This window comes from Phyllopteryx taeniolatus, chromosome 1 (assembly GCF_024500385.1).
Source record: "Phyllopteryx taeniolatus isolate TA_2022b chromosome 1, UOR_Ptae_1.2, whole genome shotgun sequence".
In the NCBI taxonomy this organism is placed as follows: Eukaryota; Metazoa; Chordata; class Actinopteri; order Syngnathiformes; family Syngnathidae; genus Phyllopteryx; species Phyllopteryx taeniolatus.
The window spans coordinates 10,023,573-10,036,748 of NC_084502.1; the positions used below are offsets into that span (position 1 = coordinate 10,023,573).

General features: G+C 43.4%; 1 protein-coding gene across 3 annotated transcripts; it reads right to left on the reverse strand.

The window, feature by feature from the left end:
- Positions 1 to 1,054: 1,054 nt before the first annotated feature.
- Positions 1,055 to 11,431, reverse strand: ccm2l (CCM2 like scaffold protein). Of its 3 annotated transcripts, none has more exons than XM_061769330.1 (11): positions 11,226 to 11,431; positions 10,364 to 10,531; positions 9,590 to 9,673; positions 8,356 to 8,539; positions 6,563 to 7,152; positions 5,115 to 5,244; positions 4,062 to 4,125; positions 3,709 to 3,865; positions 2,410 to 2,548; positions 1,578 to 1,779; positions 1,055 to 1,456 (listed from the first exon to the last, which is right to left on the reverse strand). In XM_061769330.1, exons 1-11 carry the CDS (start codon positions 11,253 to 11,255, stop codon positions 1,324 to 1,326), a joined length of 1,881 nt encoding a protein of 626 aa, XP_061625314.1. In that variant the 5' UTR covers positions 11,256 to 11,431; the 3' UTR covers positions 1,055 to 1,323. The 3 variants fall into 3 exon arrangements, with proteins under 3 accessions (XP_061625314.1, XP_061625315.1, XP_061625318.1); XM_061769331.1 differs by having other exon boundaries at positions 1,632 to 1,779; positions 11,226 to 11,429; XM_061769334.1 differs by lacking the exon at positions 1,578 to 1,779.
- Between the last annotated feature and the right edge of the window lie 1,745 nt (positions 11,432 to 13,176).

Here is a 13,176-nt window from a genome sequence, read left to right on the forward strand (position 1 = left end):
CCTTATATTGCTGTACCTATGTAATGTACCTAAGAACATTTTTATTGAAACAATTCAAAAACCAATGACAATTTAAAAAAAGAAAAAAAACGTGAGCCTTCTTCCTTATTATTAATACAAAATCACAATCTGCTTTCGTGCCTCCTTTTTGTCATTTTATATTCAACCCATTTTCCCATCTTGATTAAATGAAGTTGTCCTTTTCATAATGTTTGTAAACAATAGGTGGCACACCAGGGTACAAAACGAGGCCGGCTACTTAATCTGAAACAATGACCGAAACGTGTTTGGGGTTGCACCTGCGTGACAGAACGCTGAGGCTTTAGCATTGTCACCACAGCTTTAATCGGCTGTCGGGACGTCGCCGTTATGAAACCTCAATGGATTTCCGAGCCACCGATCTCTGCAGTGACACCACGACTGAGCCGACGGGCTAACCTGGCCCGCCGCAGATGTCAGGCCGCTAAATATAGCCGGCGGCGGGAGGACACACGCTGTAATCCCTGCGGGATGGAAGTTTGTGATCACACACGCGCCCTCTGATCCCACACATCTGAAACCCAACAAATGAACTCCAAGTGACCTCGCAGTTCTGATGGACTGACAGCTGGTTACAATCCAAAGATGGCATAATTTTCTTTTATGCCATCGGTCTCGTGTCACGATGCCGCACAAACACAGCGAGCACATAACACGATATTTCTGCGGCTGCAGGAGGAAATAAATAACTACATGTTCACAGTGTTGGTCTATTACATCACAACTCTCGCTGATGTTCAGTGAGACTGGCAGAGAACAAGCAGGGAAGCGGTGCATCATGGGAAGGTCGTGAAGCGTAGCCTCACTGCGGGGCGTAAAGACTTCAAGAACCAAGTGGAAACCTTTTTTTTTTTTTTTTTTTATATAATCACGACACTTGGATTCATCTTCATTTTCAGACCATTTCTTTCCATATTTTGTGCAGTCATAGAAAGGAGTTCTTGGACACTCACATTCACACCTGTTGAAAATTTCAATTCACTTAAAGAGCTAAGAAACATGACTTCAGGAAAAAAACATTCACACTCAGATTTATGGAATTTAGAGTCTTCAATGAAACGAAGATGTACGTTCTTGGAATGTTGGAGGAAGCCGGAGTACCCGGAGAAAAGCCACACAGACACGGGGAGAATATGCAAACTCCACACAGGAAGGGCGGAACCGGCTGACGTTTGAATCCACGAATCACAGAACTGTGAGGAAGAAATGCTATTAGCTGCCTCCTGGGAGCTGAAATAAAGCTAATTAATTAGCTTTGGACTATTGTTCAGAGTGCTACTTAAATCACAGGTAGTAGTCTTCCTCCTCAATATCGTCGTGTGCGTCTCCGAACCCGAGGGCCTGGATGTCATGTGTGATGTCATTGATGCGGCGGTTGAACTCTTGAGATCCTGACGCCAGAGAGCAGCTGTCGTACCTGCTGGGAAAACAAACAGGTTATCAGGTAAACGCAATATGCACTGAAATCTGGTCTCCAAAATGCCTGCCGCCGACACCGTATAATGTATGACAATGACTTTTTGTAACCCAGAAAGCACCTTGCTTCATTTTGACCTGTGAACTGTGACGACTGCGCCCCCAGCCCCTCGTACCCTCTCATGGCGGTGGCCGACGTGTTGCTCATGCTGCGTTTGATCCGTCCAAAACTGTCGGTCAAAATTCCACCTTCACGGATTCCGATACTTTCGAGGAAGCTCTCAAATACTCCCACGTCTTTGTCCGGGATAAACGGTCGCATGCCTGGAAGTAAGGATTATTGTTTAAGGGTCACAGTTGTTTGATTGGACTGTTTTCACAATCCGGTATCAGCGTCAATATTGATGTCCTTGCACATTGTTGCTGAACTTTCCTGTACGATGCATTCCAAGAACTCTCACAAAACAATTGTCAGGAAGCTCCGGTGACAGTAAAATAATCCACTGCAACACGGTTTCCACTTGACTCGCACAAAAGTATATCAATCAAGAATTAACTCTCTCGATACTCATGTTTTTACGGAATAGCTCCTGAGCTGTTAGCTGCTAGCTGCTAGCGACTCTCTACGCTAGCTGCTGGCGCCTGCAGTCTCTCCAGGCTAGTAACCAACGCTGTGTGCTCCTGAAGTAGATAATAGACACCGCCATCACGATCGCCAATAGCACTTGGGAACTGAATTGCAGCTACAAAGACTGTAAACATTTTTTTTTTCACACTTCACCCGACTGGTGACTTATCTGAAGCTCGCTAGTACTGTAACCTGGATATTGGCTCACAACACTAAATAAATAAATCAATCAAAGGGGGGGGGGGGGGCAGTCGTAAGTGAAGGAGCCACTATAAATGCATTTGTGTCGTGTGATTTCACAGTGTGCCTCGTTGTCCGTTTCGCACCCAGCAACAGAAACTTGCGCTCGTCTCCATACAGCTGCAGCAGCTCAGAGCAGAAGTGGCTGATGTTTGAGCCCAGACGGTATTCTCTCAGAAAGACGGCAAAGTGTTGCAACTCCACAGCATTCAGCTTGTTCCTCAGCTACACACACACACACACACACACACACACACACACACATTGTGAGAGCGCTCCACTGGCATATGTGAGTGAAAAAATTTCAGTACATGTGACTTCCTTTTATAGAATTTGATTAATAATGATAAAGACGCTAGTAAAAAAAAAATTAATTAAAAAAAATAATAAAACTAATTTAGCAATTTTTTATGCCGCCTTGGTTTTATATGGGTAAATGTTTCCCATGCTGTAATAGCCACAATCCAAGTCCTATTTTCAAAAAGTTACTGATGATTTGAAATTTTAGGTCGTGGTACTTCACTTTTTTGTCGTTTTTTTTTTTTTATTTTTTTATGCAAGTTATAACTGCCATCATGCATTCCCCCCTGACCTCTGGTACTGTCCCTTCCTTATTCAAAACTGCAGCCACATCTCCTATCCTGAAAAAAGTGGCTCAGATTCCACCAATTTCAATAACTTTCGAGCCATCTCGAACGTCCCCTACATCTCAAAGATTCTGGAAAAAATAGTTGCCTCTCAACTTCACTCTCACCTTACCCTCCACAGTCTCTATGAGCCCTTCCAGTCTGGCATCCGTCTCCACCGGAGCACTGAAACTGCTCTTCTAAAAATAATAAATGACCTCCTCATCGCAGGTGACTGTTCTTTTTTCCATCCTCATCCTACTTGACTTGACCGCAGCATTTGATACCATCTCACACACCATCCTCGTCAGTAGACTCTGCCATTGATAAGACACACACACCTCTCCACTGGTGTTTCTCCTATCTCTCAGACACTCTCATTTTATTCCGCTCAAATCTTTTAAAGCCAATCCCTCACCAATAACTTTAGGCGTTCCCCTGGGCTCCATTCTCAGGCCCCTCCTTTTCATCTGTGTCGTTGGTCTCCCCATTAGCAAAATTTTGGCACCCTTGGTCCTCCATACATAACAATGAAGACATTTTTGGCATTAAAAGTGTGAAAAAATATTTTTTGCCACACGTTTTTTTTCTTAGAAATAATTATTACCTTTTGAATGATAACATTGGCAATAATTCAATTACTCATATCAGTACAATTAGTTGAAACGAGTGAAATGCAGTGGGGTGTCTACCGTTATTTATCAAATTATATGAAAAGGACTCATGTAGTTGGCACGAGCTGTCAAAAGCGCCACCCACCGTGATCATGTACTCCTGCATGAGCATGAGGGTGGGGTTGCTCTCTCCTGTGTCATTGGCCGAGCCCAGACTGCGATGGGAGTCGTGCAAAGACACCGATGAACTCTCGCTGTATGTCTCGCTGTAGTAGAGCTCAAACGCATCCTGGGATCCATCACTAAAAGAGACAAGAAATCAAAGAAAGTGAGCACCTCGGGGAATTGATGAAGAGCAATCTTTTTTTTTTTTTTTTTTTTTAAGATAAACAAAGCATGGACAACAGAAAAAAAGTCCACACATCAATGGCGGATATTGTGTGTCCACTAGTTTACAAGTACAGTAAAGGCTTATGGCGGGAACAAAATGAAACTCACTATGAACTGCAGCAGCTGTACTCTGGATCATAACTGTATGACGTGTCGGTCAGGCAGCTGTCACCTGTGCCGATACAAAACATTACAAATGGCCTCGTTACGACTAAGGTTGCAGAATTTTCAGTTGGAAGCTTTTTATAGGAATTAAACAGGAGTTTATGGCAGGAATTTACAAAATTAAAGATTGGCTCTTAATAGCAAGCTTAAATATAGTTCGGGAAAATATATTTGCGCGTAAGCCTGACTAAAACAAGACGATTTCATGCAAGTACACCGCTTGAAAATGAAGCGAAATGATTTAGCAAAAATGCAGAGGCTGAGCTTGAAAATCTTAAAAACGCTATAAAGTGATAAAAAAATGTCTTGTAAATTTGGCACACCACAGAGAGTGCTATTTACAAGTCAGCCAAATTTGAATGAAAATAGCCAAGTGTATAAAATGAGGCTCCGAAATGGTGAAAAATAGACACCTCCACCTCGCAGTGGAGCCGTGAGGTTCGCCGCGGCCTTGCTCTGTGCATCACACGTGAGTACATACGGCAAAGACACTGTAGCCCGAATAACACAAAACACATACAGTTAGCCACACCCATAAAAAAAAAATCTGAGAGGATGTGGAACTGATATCTCAGCAATTTAGGACTCAATTGGTCTGTCTTTGCACATGCTTTCATCACTTATGTTCAAACAAATCCAATGTATTTAGAAACAAATGACCAAAATGAATTTGAAGGGTCTCAAAGGAAAGATGCTCTTTTTATTTGCACTTTGACAGAGATTGTGGGCAGGCAGACGAGGTCTTTTCATTTCATATTTTCACTGGGACTTTGTTCCATAAATTAAGCGGAAATGTTCCACTTCTTTCCAAGTCTAATTAATACACAGAAAGTTAAGTCATTCAAACACTTTATCAGGCAATGAACCATATTTGGTAACTTAAGTGGGTGTGGACCTGAACTTCAGACTGTGAGGTAGTTAAACACCCACATTTATCCCAGTCAATCAATCTTTTGTTTTATGCCACATAATCCAGTGTTAAATTGTTCAACTCACTCCTTTGCAGCCAGTAGCGGTCCGGCATGGTGTGGTGGAATCCAGCTCTGTCCACGCACTCGATGGTCTGATGGCCGTAAATGATCTGGAACATCTGGCAGATGAGGGAACAGTACTCTTCTGCAGCATCCTAAACATACACAAGATAAAAAAAAAAATCAAGGTGATTGCCGTCCGTTGACCCCAAATTGTGGAATAAACTCCCACTTGAGCTAAGAGCTTACCTAAAAACCCTAAATAAAGAGACAACTGCAGAATGTAATTGGTATATTCAGTAGTTCCGGGCTGGTACCTTTCCAGATCAAGATTTAATCGGAACTATTTACTTTCCACACAACACTTCGGTATATCGTCTCCCTCCCTGAGAAGATTGATACTGCCATTAGTATCTGCTTGTGATTATTATTATTATTTTTATTATTGGTTTTGTGTTTTCATAACCCCAATGTTGTTGTATCTGCACCATACAATGAAAATAAAGTTTTTCTATTCTATTTATGTTTCATCTTTATGTACAGCTGTGGTTGTTTTTTCAAAGTGCTCTATAAACAAAATTAAATGGAGAGTTGAGTGTCTCAAAGAATAAACTGTGCAAGTACATAACTCCAGCAGACTTTGGATAATTTGATGCCGTCATTGTTAATTGCTACGCGTTTGCCTGGTGTCCGTACTCCCCAAAAGCGGAAATGCTGCGTTTCAAGTCCATTAACATTTTATTTCTTTTTTTTTTTTTTTTTAACTAGTACATAAACTACAATTTCCCTCATGTGTTTTGAAGATTTTGTTACAGTCCGATGAAACCAAAGTTTTTTTGGCCATAATTCCGAAATGTACGTCTGTCGCAAACAGAACACTGCTCATCTCCAAAAGAACGCCAAACCGAAAGTGAAGCATTATGGTGGCAGCAGCATCAACGGGATCTGGAAATGTGGCCTTCGTCAAGGTGGATGGAATTAGGAGAAGTTCCAAATAGCAGTCGCCGTTTGCAAAACATCTTCTGGTTTCAGGAAAATCCGACTTGAACAGCTGAACTTTATTTGGGGCCACTCAGAGGCACTTGAAATGGTGGCAGGTGTGTGTTGACTCCATTTGACAAGAGTTAGAAAGGAATTCTGAACACATCCCAAAAAGGTTTTTTTCAACCTTGTTGTATAGATCACATTAACGGTGGTAAAAGTTTTGAAATGATTTACCTTGGTCTCCTTTTTCATATCACAAAACCTTGCATTTGAACACGGATGAGTAGACTTTTTAAATTCACTGTATTATATACAAACAGTGTAATGGTAGTGTATTTTAACTATGTAACGCACTTTGTGAGTACTCTCTGTGAAAAGTGTTATATAAATAAAAGGTACTTACTTCCACACTAACCCACGTGGTAAGAGGTTGACGAGTTTGTGACGAACACACTAATTAGTCGAGCGAGAGACGAGCGGCCCACCCACCCGGTTCTCCACAGCCAGGATGACGAGGTTGCAGTAGGCATCGGGGCACGGGGTGGGCTCCAGCGGGTTGTGGTTCCTTCGCTCCCAGCTACCGTAGCTCTTGCCCCGCTCCCAGCTTCCGGTGCAGGCCTGCCGCCGCTCCCAGCTTCCCGCGCCGCCTCCTCCTCGCCTCTCCCAGCTTCCTCCTCCTCCTCCGTGCCGCCTCTCCCAGCTTCCTCCCCCTCCGGGCCCCAACCCGCTCGTTGGCCTCGGCCGACGGCTCTCCCAGCTGCCGCCCGTCTTCCGTGTGAATTGTCTCCTCTCCCAGCTCCCCCCTGCTCGCTTCCTTTCCAAACTCCCGCCGGCGCCGCCTCCTCTCTCACCGCCGCCGCCGCCGCCTCCTCTGTCCACATTCTGGTTCTTGTCGTGGTTGCTCCTGGATAGCGACGGCCTCCAGTCCAATCCGCAAATGGTGTGCCGTCGCTCCATCGTACCCCCCGAAGGTCGAGGGTCGGCGTTGCAGCTCACGGTTTGACGTCGGCCGTCGATGCCCGTTGGCTTCTTCCGGTCCAGGCTGTTGTCCCCGGCAACCACAGTGTCCACGTTTAAACCTGAACCACAAGTATGCGTCACACGCTGCTTATCTTTACCCTGTTCAAGATGTCCTGTCCAAAACTCTATTTATGTTCTGTTTAGACTTTTTTGTCCTGGCAACCGGGGCTGTAACATTTGATTTTACCCCGTATTCAAGTCAGTTTTCTCGCAGTCTATCGCGGTATCCGTGATGGGCCGTGTGGGGAGGGGGGGGAGTGGCTGCTGACCCCCACAACGGTTCGGCCCGCGGTTTACCACAAATGTCGGTTCCTTCCCGACTCGTCATCTCCTGCTGGAGTCCCTCAAGTTTCTCTCCTTTAAGGCTTTCTACAGATGAAAGGTGGACACCAGTAGCTATGGAGCACGTTTGTGTCCACGTCAGACTCGAATGAAGCTCCGCGGCCTAACACTCCCAAACCGCGAATGCCGTGTCAGACCATCGTAGAACGCGAGTTGCCGTATCGCGCTGAGCCCGTAAACCACGCAGCGATTGAACGTGATGAAACAGCTACCGTACATCCTAGCTTGCTGTGAGAAACGGTGAAAAACACAAGACAAATTATTATATATTTTATAGCATTATGCATAATACCAATACAAAATATGTATGTGCGGTGCAAGTGTTATTTTTATCCACTAGGAGTCAAATACCTCATGTTCTACACTGTAGTATTCAAAGTGTGTGGCTTTAAAAAGTCAGTGCCTGGCCTGGTGAGCGATGTGGAGGAAAGCCAATGAGAGTGTAGTTTACTGTTGTTGGCTCAGTTTAGCCGATTTGCGCAATCAGTCGTAACCGTCGTATGAATGTGCTTGTAATGTATTTATTTTAATAGTGCTTGTTCATTAAAACGATTGAAAGTGTACCGGCGGCTAGCTATACCTGACCAACTGTGGAGCGATTACAATTAGGTTTAACTAGCGGTGGTCGGCTATATTAAATTAGCTAACGATGTTTACTTTACCGAAGACGCGCGGTTGCGTAAACCGGGTCTCACTTTATCTTCTTTTTCCTCCTGGCTTGCACGTATCGATATACGTAGAGTTACATTAGCCGGTGTTAAAAACGATCACTGCCAAGTCCCCGTGAGACCGCGTAAAGTGAACCGCAGTATGGCAAGACGTTACTGTACAGCATATGATGGTGCATTGCCGGTTTTTCTCAAAACATAACAGGAAACTGTTCTCCGGTAGTGTCACGAGCCACACAGTCATCAGCTCACCTGTCTTGAGGACCAGCAGGTGCAGCGCATCATCTCTCAGGTAGGAAGCGGCGGCGATCTCGTGCGTGGGAATCCTCATCAGCAGCTTTTCATTGTCTCGCCACGTTAGCAGCAGACAGCGAGCGGACAGACTTAAGATGCAGTCCTGCTCCACGCTGGTCTTCAAGGGCAAAACCCTCAACTGCTGCTCGCCAACACAATTGATCACCACCATGTCACTACCAGGCTTGTAATGCAGCCCAGTACTTTGTTAGTGTACTTCAGTATAAATTTCACATATCTGCGCTAGTTATTTATATTTCAGGCGACTTTCCTTTTTACTCCACTACATTTCCTAAATAAAATGCAGAAGTGCTTCCTGTATTGACGGTTTAAAAGGGAGCTGGACATACAGTACATAAAATGTTGGATGTCACAGCGCCGTGAAAAAGTATTGGCCCCCTTTTCAAATTGTTACATTTTTGCATAGTTTCCCCACTTTTATGTTTAACATCATCAAAAAAAGGTAAATATCAGACAAATATAACCCAAGTGAACTTAAAATGCTGGTTTTAAATGTTGATTTCATTTAATAAAGAAAAAAAAAAAAAAAACCCTATTAAAATTTACCTGGCTCTGTTGAAAAAGCCGCTAATGCTGGCAAGTTTTCGCCATATGACGGTGTAATTAATTAGCGATTAATTAATTTTGCATATTGAATTAGCGATTGAACATGATTCGGGGTGGTGTGTACGGTAAGATATGTAGCTTGTCGTCGCTGAATACTGTATTTACTTTGTAATAATAATACAGAACTGGCGACTACACGTCTCATGATTGCAAAGTCACCATGTCGTGAGAGTAAAAAGACCTCAATATGGCGGCCTCTGCATGCCAGTGGGTACGTGTTAAACGTACAGTATATTTTTAGTATACTTTGTAGATTTCAGTAAACAGCATCCGATAATGCACATTTACAATATGTCTCGGTGTTTTATTTTTTTCTTACTCAGTTTACAATGTTAGGAAAGCAGAAAGAAAAAAAACAACCAGCATGCAACATGTCATGTGATTTTTGTTCCTTTTTTTTTTTTTTTTTGCACTTGTACATAATCACAGGAGTTGAATCAGTGCCTCTACTTTTACCAGTCTTTTTTTTAACACAAGAATCTATTCTTGTACTTAAGTACAGCTTGTGAGTACTTTTGCCATGTCCGCTGTTGTTGACCGCGAACTGATGAGTTTGACGACTCACCCTCGCTGTGTCCAGCAGTTGCAGGAGTTCATCTCGACTGGACGGGTTCAGAGAAACTGACACCCAGGTCAGGTGACCTAGGAACTGATGGTAAAGGTCATGTGATCAGTTAGGTTGTGCGACATATTCTGCAGTCATTCCCAACACTGTGCCACGGCATATTAATCATAATAATAATCAGTTTACTTGCTACAAATAATGTATCTTTGTTCATCTATCTATGCCAGCAACATATAGTATAGCGACGGGCAGGACAATGAAGTGCTCGCAATGAATCTGTGTACAGCACGGGTGACAAACTCAAGGCCCGGGGGCCACATCTGGCCCGCCAAATCAATTTATGTGGCCAGCAAAAGCAAATCAAATGTGTTGACTTCATGTTTCTTGCTGAAATAACAACATTGGAAATTGTTTTCACTTTCCAAAAACGTTGATTACAAACATTTTTGTTCCCAATCTCCATTTAAAAACAAAATAAACAACAACTTTTTACTGGCTGCTGATTTCAGACATAGTTATTCATCGATTTGTGTGTGTGCGTGTGCATGTATTAATATGATGCAATTGCACATTTACTGTATATATGTTCGCAGTCATGACGGCCCGCCGAGAGAAACCATAACTACGATGTGGCCCGCAGCAAAAAATGAGTTTGACACCCCTGGTGGTGGTGTGCCATGAGCTTTATTTGCTTATGTCAAATATGTGCCTTGGTCCAATAAAGGCTGGGAAAAACTGCCCTCCATGTTGTATTTGATTGTCTACCAGTCCTACCTTGACCTCCTTCTCCACATAGTCGAAGATGAGTCTTTCGGGGTGGATGAGGAAGTCAGGAGGGTAGAGGGGGACGGTGTGCAGGGGGCGCCGGTAAACGCTGCCTCGTTCCGCCGGCCTGCGACTGGCTTTGGACCACACCAGACGCTTAATGGGAGACACAAAACCCTTGGCAGGCGGACGACATGCACAGAAAAAAAATATCAGGAAAAAACTCACCAACACAAGACAGACATAACTAAAATACACACACAGACACAAGATGTTGATATACAGCATAAAGCATAACAAACACATTAAAAACAGAAGTAAGATATACCTGTATTGAGTATAGGAATAAAGGTAAAACTACAATGAGATCTAGTAAAACATGTACAAGTACAAGTCCTACTTTATTGGTGTGACAAATAACATATAAACAAATATTCTGGCTATTACACACAAAATCAGGATTTTGGACTGTCAATGTATCTTTGAGCAGACAAGAAGAGTGCTGAGGTAGAGCGACATTTATTTTCCATAGTCCCCCCCCCCCTCCCCCACCCCCGGTTTTTGTACAGAGGACTTTGTTATGGGTAGATGACACGGAATGGAATTAAAACATATAATGACAACACTTTTGAGCACATTTCAAGTGTGCGGTGGTAAGTGAATATGCCAAAGATGTCTGCACCAACATAGATCATTTAAATTATTAAAGATTATTTAAATCTATTGGCCATTTTTTTCCCTTTGAGATTACTTCAAAAATGTCTCGAGACAACAATGTGTAAAACGTCGAATGTACCGTTACAAATGCATAAAAATAAAAATAAATCCTCCTGAAGCAAGCGTAAGGAATCACAAAGAAATAGGAAATTACCTTTTTGGATTTCTTGGGTTCATAATCCATTGTAGTTCAGCTGGGTTCTGTCCCGGTTTTCAAATTTTCACTTCTTCAAATTTGCACACGTTTTCTTTCCATCGTTACCTCCACATTTCTAAATTCTTTTTCATTGCCTCTCTACACTGATTGTTTTGTTACATATTGTTGGGACACACACACACACGAGGAGATGGCAGGAAGCAAAGGAAGGCCACTTCCTGTCCAGGAGGAAACTCCACCAGAGGCCGATAAGGCCCATTATCGCTGAACTGACACACGCAAGCGCACATGCACGCACGCATGCACGCACACGCAAATAATAATCCTGGAGGAGAATTAGGATTTCCCTCAGAGGCTCATGATGACTATGAAAAAAAATCATACAAATATTCATTATCGTATTATTACATCAGCACACACAATTGCCCCTGCATTGATTGTTATCCATCCATCCATCCATCCATCCATTTTCTGAGCCGCTTCTCTTCACTAGGGTCGCGGGCGTGCTGGAGCCTATCCCAGCTGTCATCGGGCAGGAGGCGGGGTACACCCTGAACTGGTTGCCAGCCAATCGCAGTTGATTGTTATTACAAAGTGCATTTTTACAGCACTGGTTTTGTCAAAAAAGCGGGTTTGCGTGATGGAGTTTGTCGTTGGACAACTATAATTTGTACAACAAACAAGCACATGTTTTTGTATTTCGTGCATGGATTATTTGAGAGTTCATGGGGGGGGGGGGGGGGGGGGGGGGGCAGAAAATATCCTCCAGTTCTGGAATAACCCAGATGCACATTATTTGCTTTAGTGGACCACATAAAATTATGTGGTAGGCCGAATCTGGCCCCCAGGCCGCTTGTTTGACACGTGTTTGTCATTAGGGAAAAATGACGTGTCCAGTGGCGGTGGAACGTGGAGAAATGTCATGACTAATTCTTCTAAGGGTCTGTGACTTACAGGGGCCCTGAAAAAAGAGCATTTTCAATTTTGGCCCAAAGTTTTTTCAAGGGTCCCCAAATGCTCGTCATTTGAAAATGACTCATTTCAAAGCTCCTACAATCTTCTAAATAGACAACAGAGGTCGCTGTCGCCTTTATACAAAAGCAACCTTGGCACTTGCAACGGCTCTGGATCACATGGACATTGACACATATTGTACTGTCCCACCAGAGATGAGCTGTTTACTTCCATTTATATTTGAATATCTATCATCACACTAACAATGTTCCAAACATAGCTTGCTATAAACACCATATACATGCGTTGTTTTGGGGGCAATAAGGGGACAAGTGACCCTGGGCCCTGAGCAGTTGGGAAATAAAATGATCTGGAAAGAAAAGTATGTCCACACAAGGTGGATAACTTTGAGGCTTGTCATTTGGGTTGGTACTTCTATTGTGTTACACTACACCTTCGCAGCTGATGGTTAATATGAAAGGATTGATGATGGTTTGTGAGTTCCGATGAGCCCCACAAACGAAAGTAAACTCTCTCTTCTACGATCACAGCAGTCAATGGAGCCTTTTGAACCCCGGGCGTCACCAAAGCGGCCTGCGCCATTCATCATCCCATTCTGCCTTTGTGGGCCACCTAAAGCTGACACGTTAGGACCCCTCGTTCACAATAGCATCCTCGTTCTGCCCTGCATTCCTTTCAACAGTCCCCGGGTGGGCGCACCCGGTGGAATTTCAGCGAGAAACTGGGTCATCTGTCACACCATGAAATAACTTCTGTTTTGGGCGGTAACCAACTTGACGTTTCTGCTTTTTTTGGGGATGACCTTTGAAAACTCGCCTCGTGCTTCTGTGCACAAAACAACATTAAGACATATCTCTTAACCAATTCATTAATTCACTGAGGTGTGCTGCGAGAAATGATCCACTTTCACCTAAAAAGTACTTAGCTGTCCAAGTACCACCATCATGACAACTATAAAATAAAGTAACGTTGT